Source organism: Schistocerca piceifrons, chromosome 7 (assembly GCF_021461385.2).
Source record: "Schistocerca piceifrons isolate TAMUIC-IGC-003096 chromosome 7, iqSchPice1.1, whole genome shotgun sequence".
NCBI classification, from domain to species: Eukaryota; Metazoa; Arthropoda; class Insecta; order Orthoptera; family Acrididae; genus Schistocerca; species Schistocerca piceifrons.
The window spans coordinates 405085853-405106354 of record NC_060144.1 but is presented as its reverse complement, the minus strand read 5'-3'; the positions used below and the strand labels follow the sequence as shown (position 1 = coordinate 405106354).

Below are 20502 nucleotides of genomic sequence, written 5' to 3'. Positions count from 1 at the left end.
CAGCAGTTTTAAATGTGATCTATGACCGTATTAGAGAAACATTTATATTTTTCCATTTATCTCAGGTGAATTGTATACATCTTTCCAGTCTGTATTTCTCAAACAGTTTTTTTATACCTTCAATTCGTTTCATTTATTATTCGTATAGTTTCCCACTTCCTGTTACTAGTTGAATCAGACCCCACTATATTAAATATAAGCAACTGGGCATCATGATCTGAAAGGCCATTAAATATTGGATTTATACAATCGTAGAGGGAGACCAAGAGATGAATACACTAAGCAGATTCAGAAGGATGTAGGTTGCAGTAGGTACTGGGAGATGAAGAAGCTTGCACAGGATAGAGTAGCATGGAGAGCTGCATCAAACCAGTCTCAGGACTGAAGACCACAACAACAACAACTATGATTTGCTAGTGTGGTAGTATCTATGAAAATGTTATCAATTGCAAGGCTGCTGGTACCCATAACCATGGTTGGGAACTGCACTAAGGGAATGAGATTATAAGAAGTGGTAAGAGACTCTAGTATGGATCTTGAGTAACTATTCTCCGGACAATTTAAATTGAAATATCCACTTAGTATGAGTTCATTATTTTTAGAAGTTAAGAAATTTAATGCTGCATCAACCTGTTTAGTGAATAGCTGGAAATTACCAGTTGGAGCCCTGTATATTGTGACTGTAATTATTTTTTTGTGTGTGTTTCTACTTGGGTGGCACATGCTTCAAAAAATGCTGATCACTACAGTATTTAAGAATGTCATAATTGTGAGCCTTTCTAATGTAAGTGCAACTCCTCCTTTCTCCATCTCTTTTCTACAATACTTTGAAGCTAAGGTATACCCTTCCATTTCAATTTCACTACCTAAATGATGTTCAGAAATACAAATGTCAACAGGATTTGTAGACAGATCTGAAATTCATAATTTTGTTTTTTAAACCTCTGATATTTTGATGTAGTAAATTTACTGTTACTTTTTTTGTCTTCACAAGTATTATGCTAAATATTTTCAGATACATCTTGTTTCAATATTGAATCTGTAGATAATGAGCTTAACCTAAAAAAGAACTACTTCCATGAGTTGCAGTGTCCCCCCTTAAAGAATTTGCTATCAACCTAGCCAGTATATCCCTCGCTATTCTATTGAGATGCAGACCATGAGAAGTAAAGTTCCACCTACCAATAGTGTCAACAGGAACCAAACCAATCCCTGACCCAGCACCAGCCTGAAACAGTCGATCCAACTCCATATTGACCCTCTTCACAGAGCTGTTCAACTGGGGTCGATCGTACCACTTGAAAACAGGCACAAAATCAACATTAGTATGGTTCGTTGCTGATGCTATTTTTACCACGTGACTCTCAATACTGTTGCCCTGGTCCCTATCAGTAGTGTTCACTGCTCCACCCACTATTACAACATGATCCTCCTTAGTGAAACCTTCACACAAAGATCCTATGCCCTCTATCACTTGGCTGAGAGATGCAATGGGCTTGAAAAAGTTTGTGACCTGGTAGCTGTCACCTAATTTTCCCTGCAGAAGTTGGCCCACACCTCTTCCATGACTGTTACCTAACAGCAGAATTTTCTTCCTACATTTTCTGAAACAACAGGCTTCCTAACTGAATTCTGCTGTGCATTAGCTACACCTACATCTACATGAGGCTCTTCATTACTTAACTGTGGCAGCAGGGCAAATCTATTTTTTGTGCCAACAATGAAACTGTCATATACTGTCCTCTTTCTTTGCCCCTGTTCCCTGCTACCACTTCCCACGTCTCTTCACCCTTCTCCCCCCTTAACCTAATGAGTTCCTTCCTAGCTTTATCCAATTCAGCCTCAAGGGCTCTAATCTTACCCTTCTGTTCTGCTATTTTCATATCCCATGAACACACTCGGCAGTACCTAGGAAGTCTCATTTTGTTCCCAAATTTGCATGCCACTACATTCCCCTCAGTGAAACGATCTGTCACAACAGCTGCATAGCACCCCAAAACTAACTTTCCTACAGCAGCTAAAACACTTCACATTCATGACTGTTTACAATATAGGCCTACTTTTTAAGCTTTCGCTAAATAAAGATAATTTCCTATTTACTATGTTCTATAGTGCTCTAATATAAATATAATATTAATGTACTTACTCAATTACAGTTCGACACATTTAACTTTCGAGCACAAAATTCAGGCCTAAAAATGGCTGTTAAGCGGTAACGGTTTTACACTATGCACAGATGCAACAACACGACTAATAAACTTAAATAGATAACACAGGGAATAAAAGTGTCTAGTGCAAGGAAGAAGAATCTCCACAAAGAACTTAACTATAATAAAAACAGACATTTTACGAGTATGTTTGTTATTATAAAGCTATATTTAAAAAAGTTCTGAAGGCAGCCAAACAAACGGTAAACAAGAAGTTCATTGTACAACATAAAACAAAAGCTGTGGTCTGTTGTCAAATCACAGTTAGGTGTTATGAGTTATCTAGTAATGAAATATTTAGGATGAAAGTAGATGGTAGCTCTATTGTAAACAGAGTTCAACTATAAGAGTGTTTAAATGAGTTCTTCACAAATGTGGTGAAGTTGGACGTTGATGTATCAGAGTAAAGTAAATCCCTTTGGAATCCACAAAGAAGCTGAGTTCCTTATGGGTTTTAAAAGAGTCACCATAAAGGATGTGGAAAATATTATACTATCACTAAAGAATAAAAACTCTGCTGGGGTGGGCTGGGATACCCACTAAAGACATTAAAATGGTGTGTGGCTCAATAGCACCTCCCACAACTAAAAATATTCAACAAATGTTTTGAACAGGGATGCTTTCCCGATGTTTTGAAATATGCCAAAATCAGACCTCTGTTCAAGAAAGTGTCACAGGAAAATATGGGAAACTATCGGCCTATTTCTATTCTTCCAGACATGTCAAGAGTGCTAAAGAAAACAGCTGCAAACCAGATCAAAAACTTTATTGTAAAAAATGATATTATTATAAGAAACCAACTTTGATTTCAACCAGGAAAAAACACTCTACATGCACTGAATAACTTTACTGAAAAGATAGGCAAATCATTGGATCAGAGAAGTAAAGTTATACATATCTTCTGTGACCTCACAAATGCATTTGACTATGGGAACCATTACTTGCTTGTCTACGTATTGGACAAATACGGGATTAAGGACAACGCTCTAAACTGGCTAACATAATAATTACACAACAAAAAACAAAGGGTACCAATCACCTCAGATGCAGTGAATTATTATTCTAAATGGAGTACAGTATCACAAGCTGTGCCGCAAGGCTCCATTTTGGGGCCAATCCTGGTCCTATTCTACATAAATGACTTACCCATAAATATAAATTTCCCATCAGTTCTGTTTGCAGATGATACTTCTGTTTTAATTGAAGATGCAATGCAGAAAAAATACCAAGCTCCATTGTAAGCACACTGGATACCTTAGAAAACTGGTTCCAGTTAAATGGGTTGAAACTCGACATTGCAAAAGCCCATATGGTACATTTCAAAACCAAACATCCAAAATGTGTGGAACTTACAATACAACAAAACCATCAACCTTTGAAAGAAGTTGACACAGTCAGATTCCTGGGACTATATGTAGACAAGAACTTAAGCTGGAATATACATATTGGCTTCCTATCAAATAAACTACGCAGCTTTACATTTGCAATGCAAATACTAGCAAATTCCAATGACTTGAGTACACAAAAAATGCTTGTCATAGATATTTTGAATTTTGTCATTAGATATGGGATAATTTTCTGGGAAAGTTCAAGTAGTGATCTCGAATACTGAAGCTGCAAAAGAAATTTGTCCGATACGTGTGTACTGCACAGTAAACACAGTCTTGTCACCCATTATTTCGGAAACTACAAATCCTAACTGTTCCCTCTATATACATTTATGAAATTATAATCTTCTTACACAGCACACAAAAATTAATTGAGGAGACTCATTCTAACCATACATACCACACATGAAATAAAAATAATTTTATGCCATCTAGGTGCCAATTGAAATTATATGTATGGACTCCACAGTATTTTGGGATGACAATATTTAACAAGTTAATGGGCAAAAACATATTTACTATGAACCCAGAAATTTTAAAAATGGGGCTACAGCAGATTCTATGGGAGAAATGCAACTATTCAATAGAAGAATTTGTAGAGGACAAAATGATAATTTGAGCTAGAGGTTATTAAGTGTCAGACTCTACTGTATGTATATGTAACAAAATTTTATTATTATTATTATTATTATTATGCTGGCTGTTAACATCAGCTGTTCTTTCTTTATGGTGAAATTTTACCACAATTTGATGTGTCTCCTGTACCTGAATCAAATGATTTAGATTATGTATATTATGAGACAAATAAACCACAATTCAAAAACAAAATATCAGACTTTTCACAGATGATGCAGTTATCTATCATGAAGTGCTATCTGAAAGAAGCTGCATAAATATTCAGTCAGACCTTGATAAGATTTTAAAGTGGTACAGAGATTGTTAACATGGTTTAAATGTTCAGAAATGTAAAACTGCGCACTTCACAAAATGTATAAAATGTAGTATCCTATGACTATAATACGTAATCGGCCAACTCGCACAAATACTTAGGTGTAACACTTTGTAGGGATATAAAATGGAATGATCACATACACTTAGACATAGGTGAAGCAGGTAGTAGACTTTCGTTTATTGGTAGAATACTGAGGATGTGCAATAAGTCTACACAGGAGATTGCTTACAAATCACTCATGTGACCAAACCTAGAACATTGCTTACAGTGTGACATCCATACCAAATAGGACAGTGAATGTATATAGAGAAGGGTAGTGCAAATATAGGACTAACAGGGGACAGTGAATGTATATAGAGAAGGGTAGTGCAAATAGTCACAGGTTTGTTTGACCCTTGGGAGATTGTCACAGACATACTGGAGGAACTGAAGTGGAAAACTCTTTAAGATAGACATAACTATCCCGAGAAAGTCTATTAACCAATTTTCAAGAACTGGCTTTAAATGATCACTCTAGGAATATATTACATCTCCCTATGTACTGCTCACATAGGGATTGTGAGGATGAGATTAGAATAATCTCCGTACGCACAGAGGCATTCAAACACATCATTCTTCCCGCACTCCACATGTGGATGGAATGGGAGAAACACTAATAACTGGTACACTTTGCCATGCATCTCACAATGGTCTGCAGAGTATGTAGATGTAGTTCAGGTGGATGAGGAAGGGAAACAGAATCAGTGACAGCCTGTCAAAGGAATCATAGTGACATTTGAAATGAATAATTAGTGAAACCACACCACAGAAAAACTAAATCAGGCCACTGAAATGATGTGAAACTCACTCATTTAGGACCAGCTGTGTAAAGATTGCTGACTGGAGGTCAATTCTGACCGTACTTCAGAAATTAAACTCTGTTCAGGACTAGGCATTATTGTACAACACAAAAATTGCATCCACTGAACAAGGGTAAGTGATAACAATAAACATGACACACTTGGCAACACCACTAAAATCAATTATTGACACAATTATGGTGTTTCAACCACAGATATTAATCACACATTGTAGATAAGAATTATTAATTATCGAAGGTTTCAAGTTGATAAGACTGAGGGAATTAAGCAGAAAAGAAACTGATCTTCACACTTTTCCTCAGCTAAAAAAGATCTATTGCTAGAAACCATATTGAGCCAGTGTAAAGAGACAATAGAAGGGGTAAAGTTACTATAACCAACAAAGAAAAGGTGAGGAAAGAACTTGCTGTTGGCTTTAATTTTTTTTTAAAGTGAAAAATCATGACTTGAGGAGTTTGAAAAAATTTTATGACCCTGTTAAGAAAAGGACCAAGAAAGCATTTGCACATGACAAGTTATAGTTTTAAGATGCACTTTGCATTTCCTATAGTTGATCTTTATGTTACTACAACTGCTGTGTACACTGGAGCAAAGGAGGTCAGAACTCTTCTAGGTTGAAATGCATAAAACTGGATGTTGTAATTTCAGCATGCCTGTAGAAAGTGAACAGGAGCTAACTGCAGTCCTGAAGCCACAGTTCATTCCTATTTGCAACCCCTACAATGATACTGCAGATTTTCTTCCTGAAGTCATATATTGTGGTTTGTATACATTTTAGTATGGTCAGATAAATGTCTAAGTATATTTGCTGTACAAAAGGTGATTTGTAACATTATTCAATATGCTGTTATTTATTTCTTGTTATTTTAAAGTTTGAGCCTAGTAAGTGGATAAAGGGCAGAGAAGACTCAAACAACAAAATTCAGAAAACACTAAGGCAACAAAGGCTGTTGCACTTTCAATTCAAAAGAGGATGTGCAAATGACAACAAGCAAAGTTTATTAGAGATTTGCGTGCCTTTCAAAAGATCTATATGTGAAGCACATAACCAACACCTCGTAATAACATAGCAAAAAGTATGAATGAAGAACCCGAGAAAATTCTGGTCCTATATAGAACCACTAAACCAGTCTAAGCCTTCCATCCAGTCGCTTGGTGACCAGTCTGGTGTGGCAGAAGGAAATAGCAAAACGAAAGCCGAAGTTTTAAATTTCACATTCGAAAATTTGTTTACGCAGGAGAATCATACAAACACATAATCATCTGACTATCGCACAGAATCTTGTATGCATAATATTCATCAAATCTCTGGCATAGAGAAGTAACTAATGAGTTGAAAACAAACAAGCTGCCAGGTCCAATTGGAATCCCAATTCACTCAACAGTGTCGGCCCCTTACTTATCTTGCCCTGCGTAAAGTTCCAAGCGACTGGGGAGGTGAGGGGAGAACAGGCGACTCCTGTGTATAAGAAGGGTAAAAGAATGGACCTGCACAATTACGGACCAATATCTTTAACAATTTGTGATATTTGAACTCTGAATATGGTTCTAGAATTGCTGTAAAATCCTAAAACTTATTCCGAGTTCAAATATAACAACTTTCCTATGGACCAAAAAGCTTGTGTACATGAATAAGCACGTTTTAGAAAGCATCGCTTGTGTGAAACTCCGCTTGCCCTGTGAACTATGGATGAAAGGCAACAGGCAGGTTTCATATTTCTAGGTTTACAAAGTCATTTGGCATGGTGCATCCATGCCGACTTTTAGTGGAGTTAAGAGCATATGGAATAGGTTTCCAGATATATTAGTGGCTCGAAGCCTTCTTAAGTAAAAGAAAGCAGTATGCTGACTGCCAGTGTTCAGCAGAGCAAGGGTATTGTCAGGTGTGCCACAAGGAAAAGTTATAAGACTGCTCTTATTTTCTATGTACACAAATGATCTCAAGGACAGAGTGAGCAGCAATCTGCAGCTGTTTGCTGATGATGCTGTGGTGTATGGAAGGACATAGGATGTAGAATGATATAAGATGACTCAGACAAAATTTCTAGTTGGTGTGATGAATGACAGTATGCTCTAAAGGTATAAAAATATAAGTTAATGCAGATGACTAGGAAAAACAATGCCATAATTTTCGAATACAGCATAGTGTTGCACTGCTCGACACAGTCACTTTGATTAAATATCTGGGTGTTATGTTGCAAAGCGATATGAAATGGAGCGAGCATGTAAGAACGGTAGTTGGAAAGGTAAAAGGTCAGCTTCGGTTCATTGGGAGAATTTTAGGAGAGAGTGCTTCATCTGCAAAGGAAATAGCATACAGGATGTAGTGTGACCTATTCTTGAGTACTGCTCGAGTGTTTGGGATCCGCATCAGGTTGGATTAAAGGAAGATGATGAAGTAATTCATAGGTGGACTGCTAGATTTGTTACCGGTAGGTTCAAAAATCACGCAAGTACTTTGGAGTTGCTTCAGGCACTCAAATGGGAATCCCTTGAGGGAAAGCAACATTCTTTTTAAGGAACGTTATTGAGGAAATTTAGAGAATCAGCATCTGAAGCTGGCTGCAGAATGATTCTACTGCAGCCAACATACATTTTATTTAAGCACCATGACAATAAGATTTAAGGAATTAGGTCTCTTAGGCATACGGACATTTGTTTTCCCCTCAATCTGGCTTTCAAATGGACGCTTTGTAAATTTATTCCAATATTGTAAATGCTTTTATGTACGTACATTATTTGCAAAGTCCATGTTCATTGCATTGTGGCTACTGATAACTCCATTTTATGTTGATTCTGGGAATTCTTCGTAGATTTTTCTACCAAGAAGTACAGTGTCATCCATTTCAGGCTTCTCATCCAATGCACTGACAGCTATACTGTATTGTGCCAGTCAAATTATGCAACTGTAATATCTGCCATGAGATTCAGGTCTGCTCTGAGTCCTAAAGTTAAACAACTCGGCATTCTGCACGTTAACAACCATTGCAAGTGTGAAGGAAGTGGTGCGAGGAAAACAAAATCCATGCACTGACCTAGGATCAAACCTGATATCCCCTGGACTATATTCCAGGTGGCAAGCACTGAGCCGAAGCAGACTGTTAGTAACTTACTTACTAATGATTAACACTAGTTCTGTTCAGCAGCCTGTGTATGGTTGTCATAGCAAATTAAGCACTTGTTTTGTGGTTCTTCATTTAATACGAATTGTGTAGCTATTGCTATTCAAGCCTAGAGAACATTTTTGTAAGACATGTTCAATTGTTACATGCTGCTTTTGAAATCCATGTACATAATTTTTCTCTGCAAATATTTCAAATTTCACTTACTCTGCCAGTAAGTCTCAGTAAAATACTGTAAACTAACCACATTAATTAAAAGTTGGCTTCAAGAACTGTCATGAGATCATTAATTACTTAACTCATTACTTACACAGCGGATAATTACCTAACCTTAAAGATAAAGGAAACACAATTCGAGCTTCAGCAGAGGAATGACAGTGGCATATTCACATATTTACATAACACTTTTGTGTTAGTAAAATTTTTATTGTTATTTATTCCTTTTTAACTTGTACTTGCACAAAACAAAAGTGTCGTTTTATAATGACACTAGGTTGTGAACTGATGACTGCAGCTGAACTTCAACTGACCAGCAAAGCTTAACCAGTCAAGGATGATTTTACTTAAAAGGCGATATGATCTGGAAGCAATGTTTATACAATGCAGATTTCAGGGTTCAGCTTGACCTGAGATCATTTTCTATGTTAATCTAATGTCAACTGCATTATACAATTAGCCTTTGAACTTCAATGTCTTAATCAATGAACAACCTTAGACTGCAACTAGTTTTGTGGCATGGATATGCATGCGCATCTGATTGTTTACCTTAATTTATTTGGATAACTATGATGATTATGCAATATTAAAAACTGAAACGCAACAAAATCCAAATTCTTGAAGCAAAATAATATAATAATAATAATAATAATAATTAAGCATTTTAAATAACGAAAAGCTTATGAAACAAAGATGTTCAAGATCTTTATTGCAATGTGCCTTACAATGAAGATATTTTACTTCTCTACCTCTTTTAAGCAACAACTTATTCATCCAAATGTGATGCTTTCAATTTGGAATGACAGCAATAAGACTTCGTAGAACATAAAAGCTATGAAATACTACTGCAGTGAATAGCAGCTCCATAAAAACATTTCAGATTTCTAGTTCTTCTAAATAAAAATAAATAAACATTACCTTAATTCATCAGTCCACGGAAATCTTCGCTTTGGAATTCTTGTTGGTTTTGTGTCCGTTTCTTCTTCTTCACTATCACTACTTTTCGTTTGTATCGATTCCACGCCACTGTAAAAATTAGAATAAGTTTTAAACATATTTCTTTGCGAAAAGGCAGGGAAATTGTAATGTAATGTAAGATCATCAGAGAAAAATTGTTCTGACAGGATGTAACACATCCAAGAACCTAGGTAATAGCTTCAACTTATTGTGGTGCAGACTGAACAAAGTTGTGGATATAAGCGAGGTAAATGTACTGCTGCCACCTCTGACAATACTCAGTATGGCAGTCACCCAGCTTCCGCGATATCATGCTGAAATCATCATAATTGGCTGAAAACAATAAATATAGACGTGACTAGTGAACCCAGCCACATTTCTCAACTGCTAAGTATGTATGGTAACTGGATATACATTCTAACCCCCTCTATCCCATTGTAATGTGCACAACTTCTTTCTGCTCTCTCTGTCCAACCCCCCTCCCCTCCCCCGCTACTTACCAACTTTCTCAGTCCTTTTCTGATGTTGAGCCTTGTTTATTGCTATTGCAAATGAAACCTTGATTGGGAACTGAAGTCGTTTAAAACGAATGGGTAAACGGGTAAGCATCGTTGGTATACGGGGTATAAGAGACACCTCTCCAGTTCCGCGATCTGTGGGGGTAGTAGCTTCAATGACTTTACTCCACATAATTTTAGTCTGTGAATGGAGAGGTTTACAATGTTTTGAATGATTCAGATTCTATGGCAGTATGCTAATCATAAGCTGATATACATAAAAAAAACAACTTGTCTAATGCTTTACATGCACTCCTAAAATAGTTGAAACTGACAGTGAGAAAGAAATCGAAGCCACGCATTCTGACAGCACAGCACTTTCTTTCCTGCAACTGGTTTCAACAAAAAATATGTACACTGCCACTTAGCCGTCTTAGCCCTGAGTCCACCTCATTAAGGTATCATGAACTAGGCTACGGGTTTGGCATTTTGGGAGGCTAGGAAGTTCTCCTCTAAATGGCCCATAAAAAGGTTGGCGTAGGAGGGTGCCATTTGGGTTCCCATGGCTGTGACGTAGATTTGTTTGTACACCTTCCCTTCAAAGAAATAGTAGTAGTAATTAGGATATAGTTAGTGAGGTGTATGAGGAATGAGATAGTGAGTTTGGAGTCTTGAAGGATGTTGGGAAAGGTAGTGTTCAATGTCAGTATGAGGGATGTTAATATACAGGAAATTGGCTGGTTGGGAGACCAAACTACGAGGTCATCGGTCCGTTGTTCCTAATAAAACAATGCCACAAGTGTGAGAATGAAATAGACGAGACATATAACACAAAACAGAAAGAAAGGAAAGACCACAAGAACGAAGGAAAGGCAAAGAACACTAAAAGAACAAAAGAGGACAAGAAAACAACACAGAGGCGCTAGAAAGAGAAGAGAGTAAAACAAGGAAGCAGATTACAGTGGCAAGCCGACCACGAAAATAAAAAGGAAAAGCCAGCCACAGCAACACATTAAAACCTTGACCCTAAAAGCACTAGGGTGGAGGACACAGAGGACAAAGGACAGGCGCTAAAACTCAGCTCGAACAATAAAAATGCAAGCCATTAAATTTCCACCCTCATGGATGAAACGCAAAACCAAATCAGCTGATGAGGCGTTGCCTGATAAAAATCAATGATAATGAGCCTGACAACCGAAGATGAAGTCGCAGGGCAGCCAAAGAAGGACAGAGCAAAAGAATATGGGCTACTGTCAACTGGGTGCTGCACCAACACTGGGGTGGGTCTTCACAGCACAGGAGGCAGCCGTGAGTCGCTTATGTGTGGCCAATGTGGAGCCTGCAGAGAACCACAGAGTCCCTGCGAGACGCCCTCATCCAGGACTTCCACACATTCGTGGTCCCCTTAATGGCTCTCAGTTTGTTGTATGTACAGAGATTTTGCCATTCCGTCTCCCAAAGCTGAAAAACTTTACGGTGCAATAACAAACACAGGTCACTTGCGGGGATGCCCATCTTCAGAAGTGGTTTCCGTGTAACCTGTTTGGCCAGCCTGTCAGCAAGTTCATTTCCTGAGATTCCGATGTGACCAGGGGTCCAGATGAACACCACTGAATGACTGGACCGTTCAAGCACATAGATGGACTCCTGGATGGATGACTGGTCGATAGTTTTCAGGCTGCTCAAGGAGTCAGTACATAAAAGAAAAGACTCCCCAGGACATGAACGGATATACCGCAGTGCATGAGAAATAGCCACCAGCTCTGCAGTGAATGCGCTGCAGCCACCGGGTAAGGAATGCTGTTCAATATGGCCGCCACACACATAGGCAAAGCCAACGCGACCGTCAGCCATCGAGCCTTCAGTGCAAACCACTTCAGAGCCCCGGAACACGTCAAGAATTGAGAGGAAGTGACAGCGGAGAGCCGCAGGGTTAATGGAGTCCGTAGGGCCATGTGAAAGATCCTGTCAAAGCTGCGGCCGAGGCGTTCACCATGGAGGCGTACGTGAATGGACCACACGTAGAGGTGGTAAAAGAGAAGGACTCCAGTTCAGAGAGAAGGGACTGCACGCGAACAGCAATCGTTAGCCCCAACCTGGGTCGCTGATGCAAGAGATGGACTGCCATGGGTGGGAAAAGGAGACCAATTCGGATGCTCAGGGGAACTACGAATGTATGCTGCGTAACTGGAGAGCAGTTGCGCATGTCTGATCCGCAATGGAGGAACACTGCAGTGGTGCACAGGGTCGAGTAAATGCAACGCTGAAGGCGCTGCCAATCCATAAACCACACTCCCATAGTCAATTTGAGATTGGACAAGGGCTCTGTAGAGCTGCAGCAGTGTAGTGCGATCTGCACCCCAATTGGTGTTGCTCAAGCAAAAGAGGACACTGAGGTGCTGCCAGCACTTCTGCTTAAGCTGACAAAGACGAGGGAGCCAAATCAATCGAGCATCGAAAACCAGTCCTACGAATTTATATGTCTCCACTACAGTGAGTGGATCGTCATTAAGGTAAAGTGCTGGTTCCGGATGAACGGTACGACACCAACAGAAGTGCACGACACACGACTTTGCGGCTGCTGTTGTCAACCTTTCCACCAAAACCCCCAATTCCATAGAACTTTCAGACCTATTCATAGGCCTCACCTTGAGCCCTACACCCTGATTTAAAAATGCTCTACTTGTCAAAGACCTACTCTCTTTCTCAGGTTCCCGGCAATGGAAATCCTTTGCTGCCAATCCCTCTAACCAAAGCCAACAAAATTCCAATACTGAACCATTCCTCTCCCAGGTCATACAATCACCCAACCATGCTAATCTTCTTTTTCACTCCATTTACCCCACCTCCTTGTCCCACAACTTCCTGATGCTGCACTGTTGGCATACTAGTACCTGTGCACTCCGCCAGACAGCATTCCTCTCTTCCCAAACAATTATGGCATTATATCACCTGCCGGCACACCAGTCGGGAATGATAGGGAAGAGATGGCTGTCAGAAGAAGTCAGGCAATAGCAGGCTGGACAGAGCTCCCTCCAGGGTGACAACTTAACAGCAGTGGCCTTTATGTGAAGAGGTCATAAGTGCCACGATCGACTGGTAATGGCCCAGTTCTACAGCAGTGTCAACTCTAGTCACTTCACTTGTACACTCTATGTAGCACAGACTTTGATTATTTCGTATGTCACCCTTTGCTTGTGACACATCTGTGTAATTGCGAAAGTTAAGTATGGTATCTTTTCTTATTGTAATAAAACTCATTAATACAACTGGTTTGTTTGCTTGTCCAGCAATCCGAGTTTGTTGGCTTCCTAGACACCACATATTTGGCGACGAGGAAGTGAATGAACATCATAGTGACAAACTGTTATTACAGCTGACAGGCACCACAGAGTCTCTGTTTTGTTTATCATGGGCTTTTCTGTTTTGCTGGCACCTTAATTCTACCTTGTCTTTTCTTTGCAGGGGTGTGTTACCTGTTTCACAGTGTCTCTTATAGTGTTTTTTCTATTCAGTGTTTTCAGGTGGATGTTGTGGAAATTTTCTTTGCATGTGTGCTTATTTTTCTTGCTTGCATTGTCTGTTTATCACATTTGCCTATTCCAAAATGAGCAATCCCCTCTTTCATCCCCTGCTCAGGTGCCTCAGCTGCAAACCATACATGCAACGCAGCTAACACAGATGTTTCAGTTTCAGATGCAGCAGATAGCCACCCTACTAAACATGCTACAGCAACTACTAACCAATCAAGTGACCAACGCAGTGCAAAATACAACAACTGTAGTTCTGGGTGCATTTTCGCCCGTTTAATGAAAAAGAAGAGGAATGGCTCGAGTGGTTGCAATAGTATGAAGCCCACGTCATAGTTCACAACATATCAGGTACTGTGAAAATACATTACTTTTTGTCAACGGTAGGAAGTGCCGTCTTTTGCCTCACTCAGCAATTATTCCTTAACGCCAATCCAAGTGAACTTTCCTATGACCAGGTAGTAGAGTCTCTAACTTTTATGACCAACAAATGAATGTGCTTACAGCTAGATACCAACTCTTTATTTGCAAGGAAAGGTCCGAACAAACTTGTCACGAGTGGGTAACAGATTTGTTGGGTATGACTAGGAAATGCAAATTCAAATGTGTTTGTGGTGTTTTACGAGGTGCATTCAAGTTCTAAGGCCTCCGATTTTTTTTCTAATTAACTACTCACCCGAAATCGATGAAACTGGCGTTACTTCTCCCCGTAATCGCCCTGCAGACGTACACATTTTTCACAACGCTGACGCCATGATTCCATAGCAGCGGCGAAGGCTGTTTTGACCACTGGAAAATCGCTGAGGCAATAGCAGCACGGCTGGTGAATGTGCGGCCAAGGAGAGTGTCTTTCATTGTTGGAAAAAGCCAAAAGTCACTAGGAGCCAGGTCAGGTGAGTAGGGAGCATGAGGAATCACTTCAAAGTTGTTATCACGAAGAAACTGTTGCGTAACGTTAGCTTGATGTGCGGGAGCGTTGTCTTGGTGAAACAGCACACGCGCAGCCCTTCCCGGATGTTTTTGTTGCAGTCCAGGAAGGAATTTGTTCTTCTTCAAAACATTTTCGTAGGATGCACCTGTTACCGTAGTGCCCTTTGGAGCGCAATGGGTAAGGATTACGCCCTCGCTGTCCCAGAACATGGACACCATCATTTTTTCAGCACTGGCGGTTATCTGAAATATTTTTGGTGGCGGTGAATCTGTGTGCTTCCATTGAGCTGACTGGCGCTTTGTTTCTGGATTGAAAAATGGCATCCACGTCTCATCCATTGTCACAACCGACGTAAAGAAAGTCCCATTCATGCTGTCGTTGCGCGTCAACATTGCTTGGCAACATGCCACACTGGCAGCCATGTGGTCGTCCGTCAGCATTCGTGGCACCCACCTGGATGACACTTTTCGCATTTTCAGGTCGTCATGCAGGATTGTGTGCACAGAACCCACAGAAATGCCAATTCTGGAGGCGATCTGTTCAACAGTCATTCGGCGATCCCCCAAAACAATTCTCTCCACTTTCTCGATCATGTCGTCAGACCGGCTTGTGCGAGCCCGAGGTTGTTTCGGTTTGTTGTCACACGATGTTCTGCCTTCATTAAACTGTCGCACCCACAAACACACTTTCGACACATCCATAACTCCATCACCACATGTCTCCTTCAACTGTCGATGAATTTCAATTGGTTTCACACCACGCAAATTCAGAAAACGAATGATTGCACGCTGTTCAAGTAAGGAAAACGTCGCCATTTTAAGTATTTAAAACAGTTCTCATTCTTGCCGCTGGTGGTAAAATTCCATCTGCCGTACGGTGCTGCCTTCTCTGGGACGTATTGACAATGAACGCGGCCTCATTTTAAAACAATGCGCATGTTTCTATCTCTTTCCAGTCCGGAGAAAAAAAATCGGAGGCCTTAGAACTTGAATGCACCTCGTATGTTCAGATGTTTTGTTGTGCGATGGTATCATGTACAATATAACTGATATGAGACTTAGAAAACAGATTTTGAAACATTTTGATCCATCATTTCAGCACATACTGCAAATTCTAGATTAGTATGATTCAGGTGCTGTGTCAGCCAATAAATATGAGCAGCCACCAATTTGATGGGTTCAGTCGTACTTGCGCATGACTGGCCCTGTAGGCAGCAATAGTGCACAAATGCCAAGCCATGTAAACAGTTCTTTAAATGGGAAAACAGAAATAAGTAATGTCCTCGATGGTATTCATGGCACAAACATCAGGGCTGCCCATCTAGACAAGCACAGTGTTTTGCTTGTGGCAAGGTAGGTCACATACAATCCATATATTTGCAATGGAACAAACATAAGAATTCTGCCCACTCGCAAAATTCTAGTCACAAGGCCCATGTTATCGATGCAGTGTATTCAAAACCTGCTGTACGCATTAGCAAAACTGGCAAACAAAAAGTTTCTTCAGTGCTATACCAATCAAAACTTTGTTCATTTGCATCTTACTGGAAAGCGTCTGAAATTTCAGTTGGACATGGGTAACTGTTACATTGCTGAATTGTAACACAATGAACTGTTAGGCTCCCAAAGCCTGTCCAAAACTAGCATGCACCTGACTGCTTATAATGGACAAGACATTCCCATTTTCGGAAAACATACTTTGCCTGGCATGTATCGCTCACATAAGAGAACTGTGACTTTCACTGTCCAAAAATCATGTGATTGTGAGAACATATTTGGCCTTGATTTGTCTGGTTTTCAAATTCTGGACAATATGTTGCCTGTGACTGCATTTAACACCAAAGACAGTGTAGTTAGCTCGCTGAAAGAATTTCCTGAACTCTTTTTCTGAAGGTTTAAGCAAGGCTAACAATTTTGTTGCACTTATTAAAATGAAAGACAATGCTCAGCTGAAATTTTGCTGGGCCAGAACTGTTCCCATTGCACTATGGGGCAATGTGGCTGCTGCATTTAAAGAATTGCAAGATAGAAGAGCTATTATGCCCATACAAGCTAGTCAGTGAGCCAAGTCCACTGGTTTTGCTCCTCAAACCCTCAGGTCGCATTCGCCTCTGTGTTGACTGTCTACTGTCAACCCACAAACAGTGATTGATATTTATCCATTGCCACGTCCATACGATCTTGGGTACAGATTAGGCACTGGTCACTACTTTTTGAAAACTGATTTGCATGATGCATATCTTCAAATATCACTAGATGACGAATCTCAAACCGTGTGTGTTGTGAATACTCATTTGGGCTTGTTTAAATATTTGCATCTGCATTTTGGCAGTGCTTCTGCACCCAACATTTTCCAATGGTATTTGAAACAGCTGACTGCTGAAGTACCAAACTGTTCAAACTACTTGGACAATATTGTAGTAGCTGGTTGTATGCCTGAAGAAAACATTGCGAATTTGTGTGCTTTGTTTCGTGTGTTATCAGATGCACAACTGAAGTGTAGACTGGACAAGTGTGTTTTTTTTTTTTTTTTTTTTTTTAAACCTGAGTTGTTGTATCTTGGCCATGTCATAAATAGTCAAGGTGTCCATCCTCTTCAGTCACATTTGTTAGGATCTGTGACCTGCCGGTTTCCTCACAATGTCATAGAACTGCACTCTGACTTAGGGAAAATGAACTATTATATTCGGTTCATACTGAAATGCTGTACAAATCGCAACCCCATTGCATTGCTCGCATCGCAAGAATGTCCCCTCTGTTTGGGCAGATGAGTGCCAAGAAGCTTGGTTCACTTTGATTCTGACAAATCAGTTGTGTTGCAAGTTGACACTTCCTCTTACGGAATCAGTGCATTCCTTTCACACAGATTTGGTGATAAAGACAGGTCTATTGCTTTCGCATCAGAAGTGTTGCCCAAAGCTCAGTGTAACTATTCACAAACAGAGAAATAGGCATTGGCTACTCTGTATGGTGTCACCAAATTCCACCACTATTTGTATGGCAGAAATTTCTACTTTGTAACAGATCACAAGACATTGCAGTCCTTGTTTCATTCGATGAATCTGGTTCCTGTATGAACTGCCCAAAAATTGCAAAGATGGGCTTTGCTGTTGTCTCAATACCAGTACGAGACTGTGTATCATTTGGCAGCTCAACACTTTTAAGTCTTCCGATGGGCCTTGATACGTATTTTGACGTTTCTGGTGCATCTTGTTGTCACATCAATGCTCAGGATTTTGAATTGCTTCAATCCTTTCCTCTGGACTAAAGGAAAGTTGCACAGACCATGGAAGCTAATTGCGGTTTGAGCATTTTGCTAAAATACATTCACACATCTTGGCCTCACTCATTGCACAGGATAAAGAATTCTGTAATGCGCTGATACTTTGCACATCGGCATAACACCACATAAACAGCACGGTGTGATTCTTGTTTAAAATTACAGTGGACCGTCATGTGTGTTGATCCCCCAAAGTTTACAAAAAAAAAAAGTGTTGCAGTTACTTAACCAAGTACACTGGGGGATTGTTTGTATTAAACAGTTAGCGCGTCAACACTGTACTTGGCAGGGTATGGACGCACAAATAGAACAGATGACGTCACAGTGTCACGCATGTGTGGAAAATCAGTCTGCTCCTCCACAAAAATTATCTGCTTGCCTAAGTCGCAACCACCATGGCAACATGTGCACATAGACTTTGAGGGTCCTTTTTGGAACATTCATTGGTTGACTGTGATAGACTCTTATAGCAAGTCTCCTTATGCTGTGCCAATAAAGTCGACAACACCACGTAGCATAATTCAGGCGTTGTCCTCTATTTTTGGCCTTGAAGGTTTGCCTGAAGTCCTAATGTCAGACAATGACCCTCAGCTCAACTCAAATGAATCTGAAATATTCTGTGAGTGCAATGGCATATAGCCTCTAAATAGTGCACTGTTCCATCCACAGTCAAACAGTGAAGTGGAAAGTTTAGTCCGAACCTTCAAGCAGCAGCAGCCAAACTTCGCACCACACACTCCAGGGGTCAAGCATTGCAAATGTTTCTCGCCTCCTATCGTTCGCATCCATGAGATGGATCATTGCCGGCGGTACTGCTTCACAGCCGCCGCCACTGGACACTGCTCCACCCTTCGCAGCATCCGGCACTGAAGGAAGGCTGCAAGTATCGCTTTGTGCCCTCAGTATTGTGTTTATCAGGGTTTTTAGCGCCAGCAGATGACAAGTGCAAGGTGAGATCCTCCGTCGACTTGGTGCATGCATGTTTCTCATTTCAGGCCCAGACTGACTGCAGTGTCGGCATCACAATCAAATTCGCCACTGTCATGTGCACGGTGATCCTTCTGTATCTCTTTCACCAGATTCATGGATCCCGAGGACTGCATGGCCACAGCAGCTGCCAGAGGGTGTCATCACGACACCACGGGACGACCCCATGGAGACGGAGCCTTTGCCTCCTCTCATCCTACTGATAGAGCTGGACCTACCTATGCCACAGCAGCTGATGCCTTCTAAATCTCTACCCTTCTGGGCATTTTCTTGGGGACATTTACACCAGAGCGAAGGCCGGATGGCGGGGTACAACCAGAAGTCTGACGTCTCCTGCAGATGCAGCTTCCGGTCCCTTGGAGCATCCACACTCCTGCTTCCCCTCCTGTTGTCGTGCTCCATATACAATGACGGTCTGTCGCTTTGGGGTGAGGGTGAGGGAATCTTACAGTGTAAAGTCAAGTGCCTGCACACAAGTAGGGAATGACAGGGAAGAGAAGGCTGTGAGAAGAAGTCAGCCAATTGCACTCTGACCGGACCTCCCTCCAGGACAACAACATGACAGCAGCGGCCCCTATGTGAAGAGGACATAATCATCACAATTCACTGCTGATGGCCCAGTTCTATAGCAGCGTCAACTCTAGTCACTTCGCTTCTACACTATGTAGCACAGACTTGGAATTGTCTGTATTTAAGAACATTGATTATTTCGTATGTCTCCCTTTGCTTGCAACACATCTGTGTAATTGTGACAGTTAAGCATTATATTTTTTCTTATTGTAATAAAACTCATTAATACGACTGGTTGATTGATTGTCAAACGATCCGAGTATGCAGGCTTCCTAAACACAACACACACTGCTATCCCTTTCCCTTCCCCATACCCTCCAGATTGCTACTTCCATCCAATGTGTTAGTTGCATTCTTGCCTGAGCTGCCGATATGGTGGTCATGTGCATGTGAGGTGTGCTTGCTTGGGTGAATGAATGGTGTGCATTTCTTTTTTTCCGATGAAGGCTGAGGCTGAAAGGTTGTGTGTAAGTGTCTTAATTGTGCCTGTCTGCAATTTAGCATGTTATCTTTACAGTAAGTAGCAACCTATCTTTTCCTACATTGTTGATATTCCTAAAGGGAGTTTCCATTGTTAAGTAACTTTCCTTGTTTTAGTTCTCTAATTGCCACATGTACTTCTTTATTTCGATCTGAGAAGTCAAAAACCAGATTCCACAGATTTAACTTTAAAAATGTTTTATATTAAAATGTAGACTTTCACGGCCGGAAATATCATGTCCATTATAATTATCCGGGCTGTTATGCCGTGGTCGGTTGATGAATTCTGTGTCGATTCCCAACGTTTCATCTCCGACTGCGGGAGACATCTTCAAGGGGGTCCGTAGCTCAATGGAAGGTCCAACACACCCACTGGCTCGCTACTGACTGCCGCTAAATCCCGTGTCCGCGTGCTCCCACGCCGCGGCGTGACGTCACGTGTTTTGAAAACATCAGTGCAATTGGCCGCTGTCCGTCGCCGTCGATCGCCGTTGCCATCACCCAGTAGTGGGCGGGTGGTACACAT

The 20502-nt window shown here is 40.8% G+C and overlaps 1 protein-coding gene across 2 annotated transcripts in view; it reads right to left on the bottom strand.

The window, feature by feature from the left end:
* The window catches only part of LOC124804750 (ubinuclein-1), a 353676-nt gene that overhangs the window by 102263 nt on the left and 230911 nt on the right, over positions 1 to 20502 (bottom strand). For both annotated transcript variants that reach the window (XM_047265054.1, XM_047265055.1), the window contains one exon: positions 9664 to 9771. In XM_047265054.1, the coding sequence (XP_047121010.1) occupies positions 9664 to 9771 (108 nt within the window). The remainder of the gene's footprint in view (positions 1 to 9663; positions 9772 to 20502) is intronic.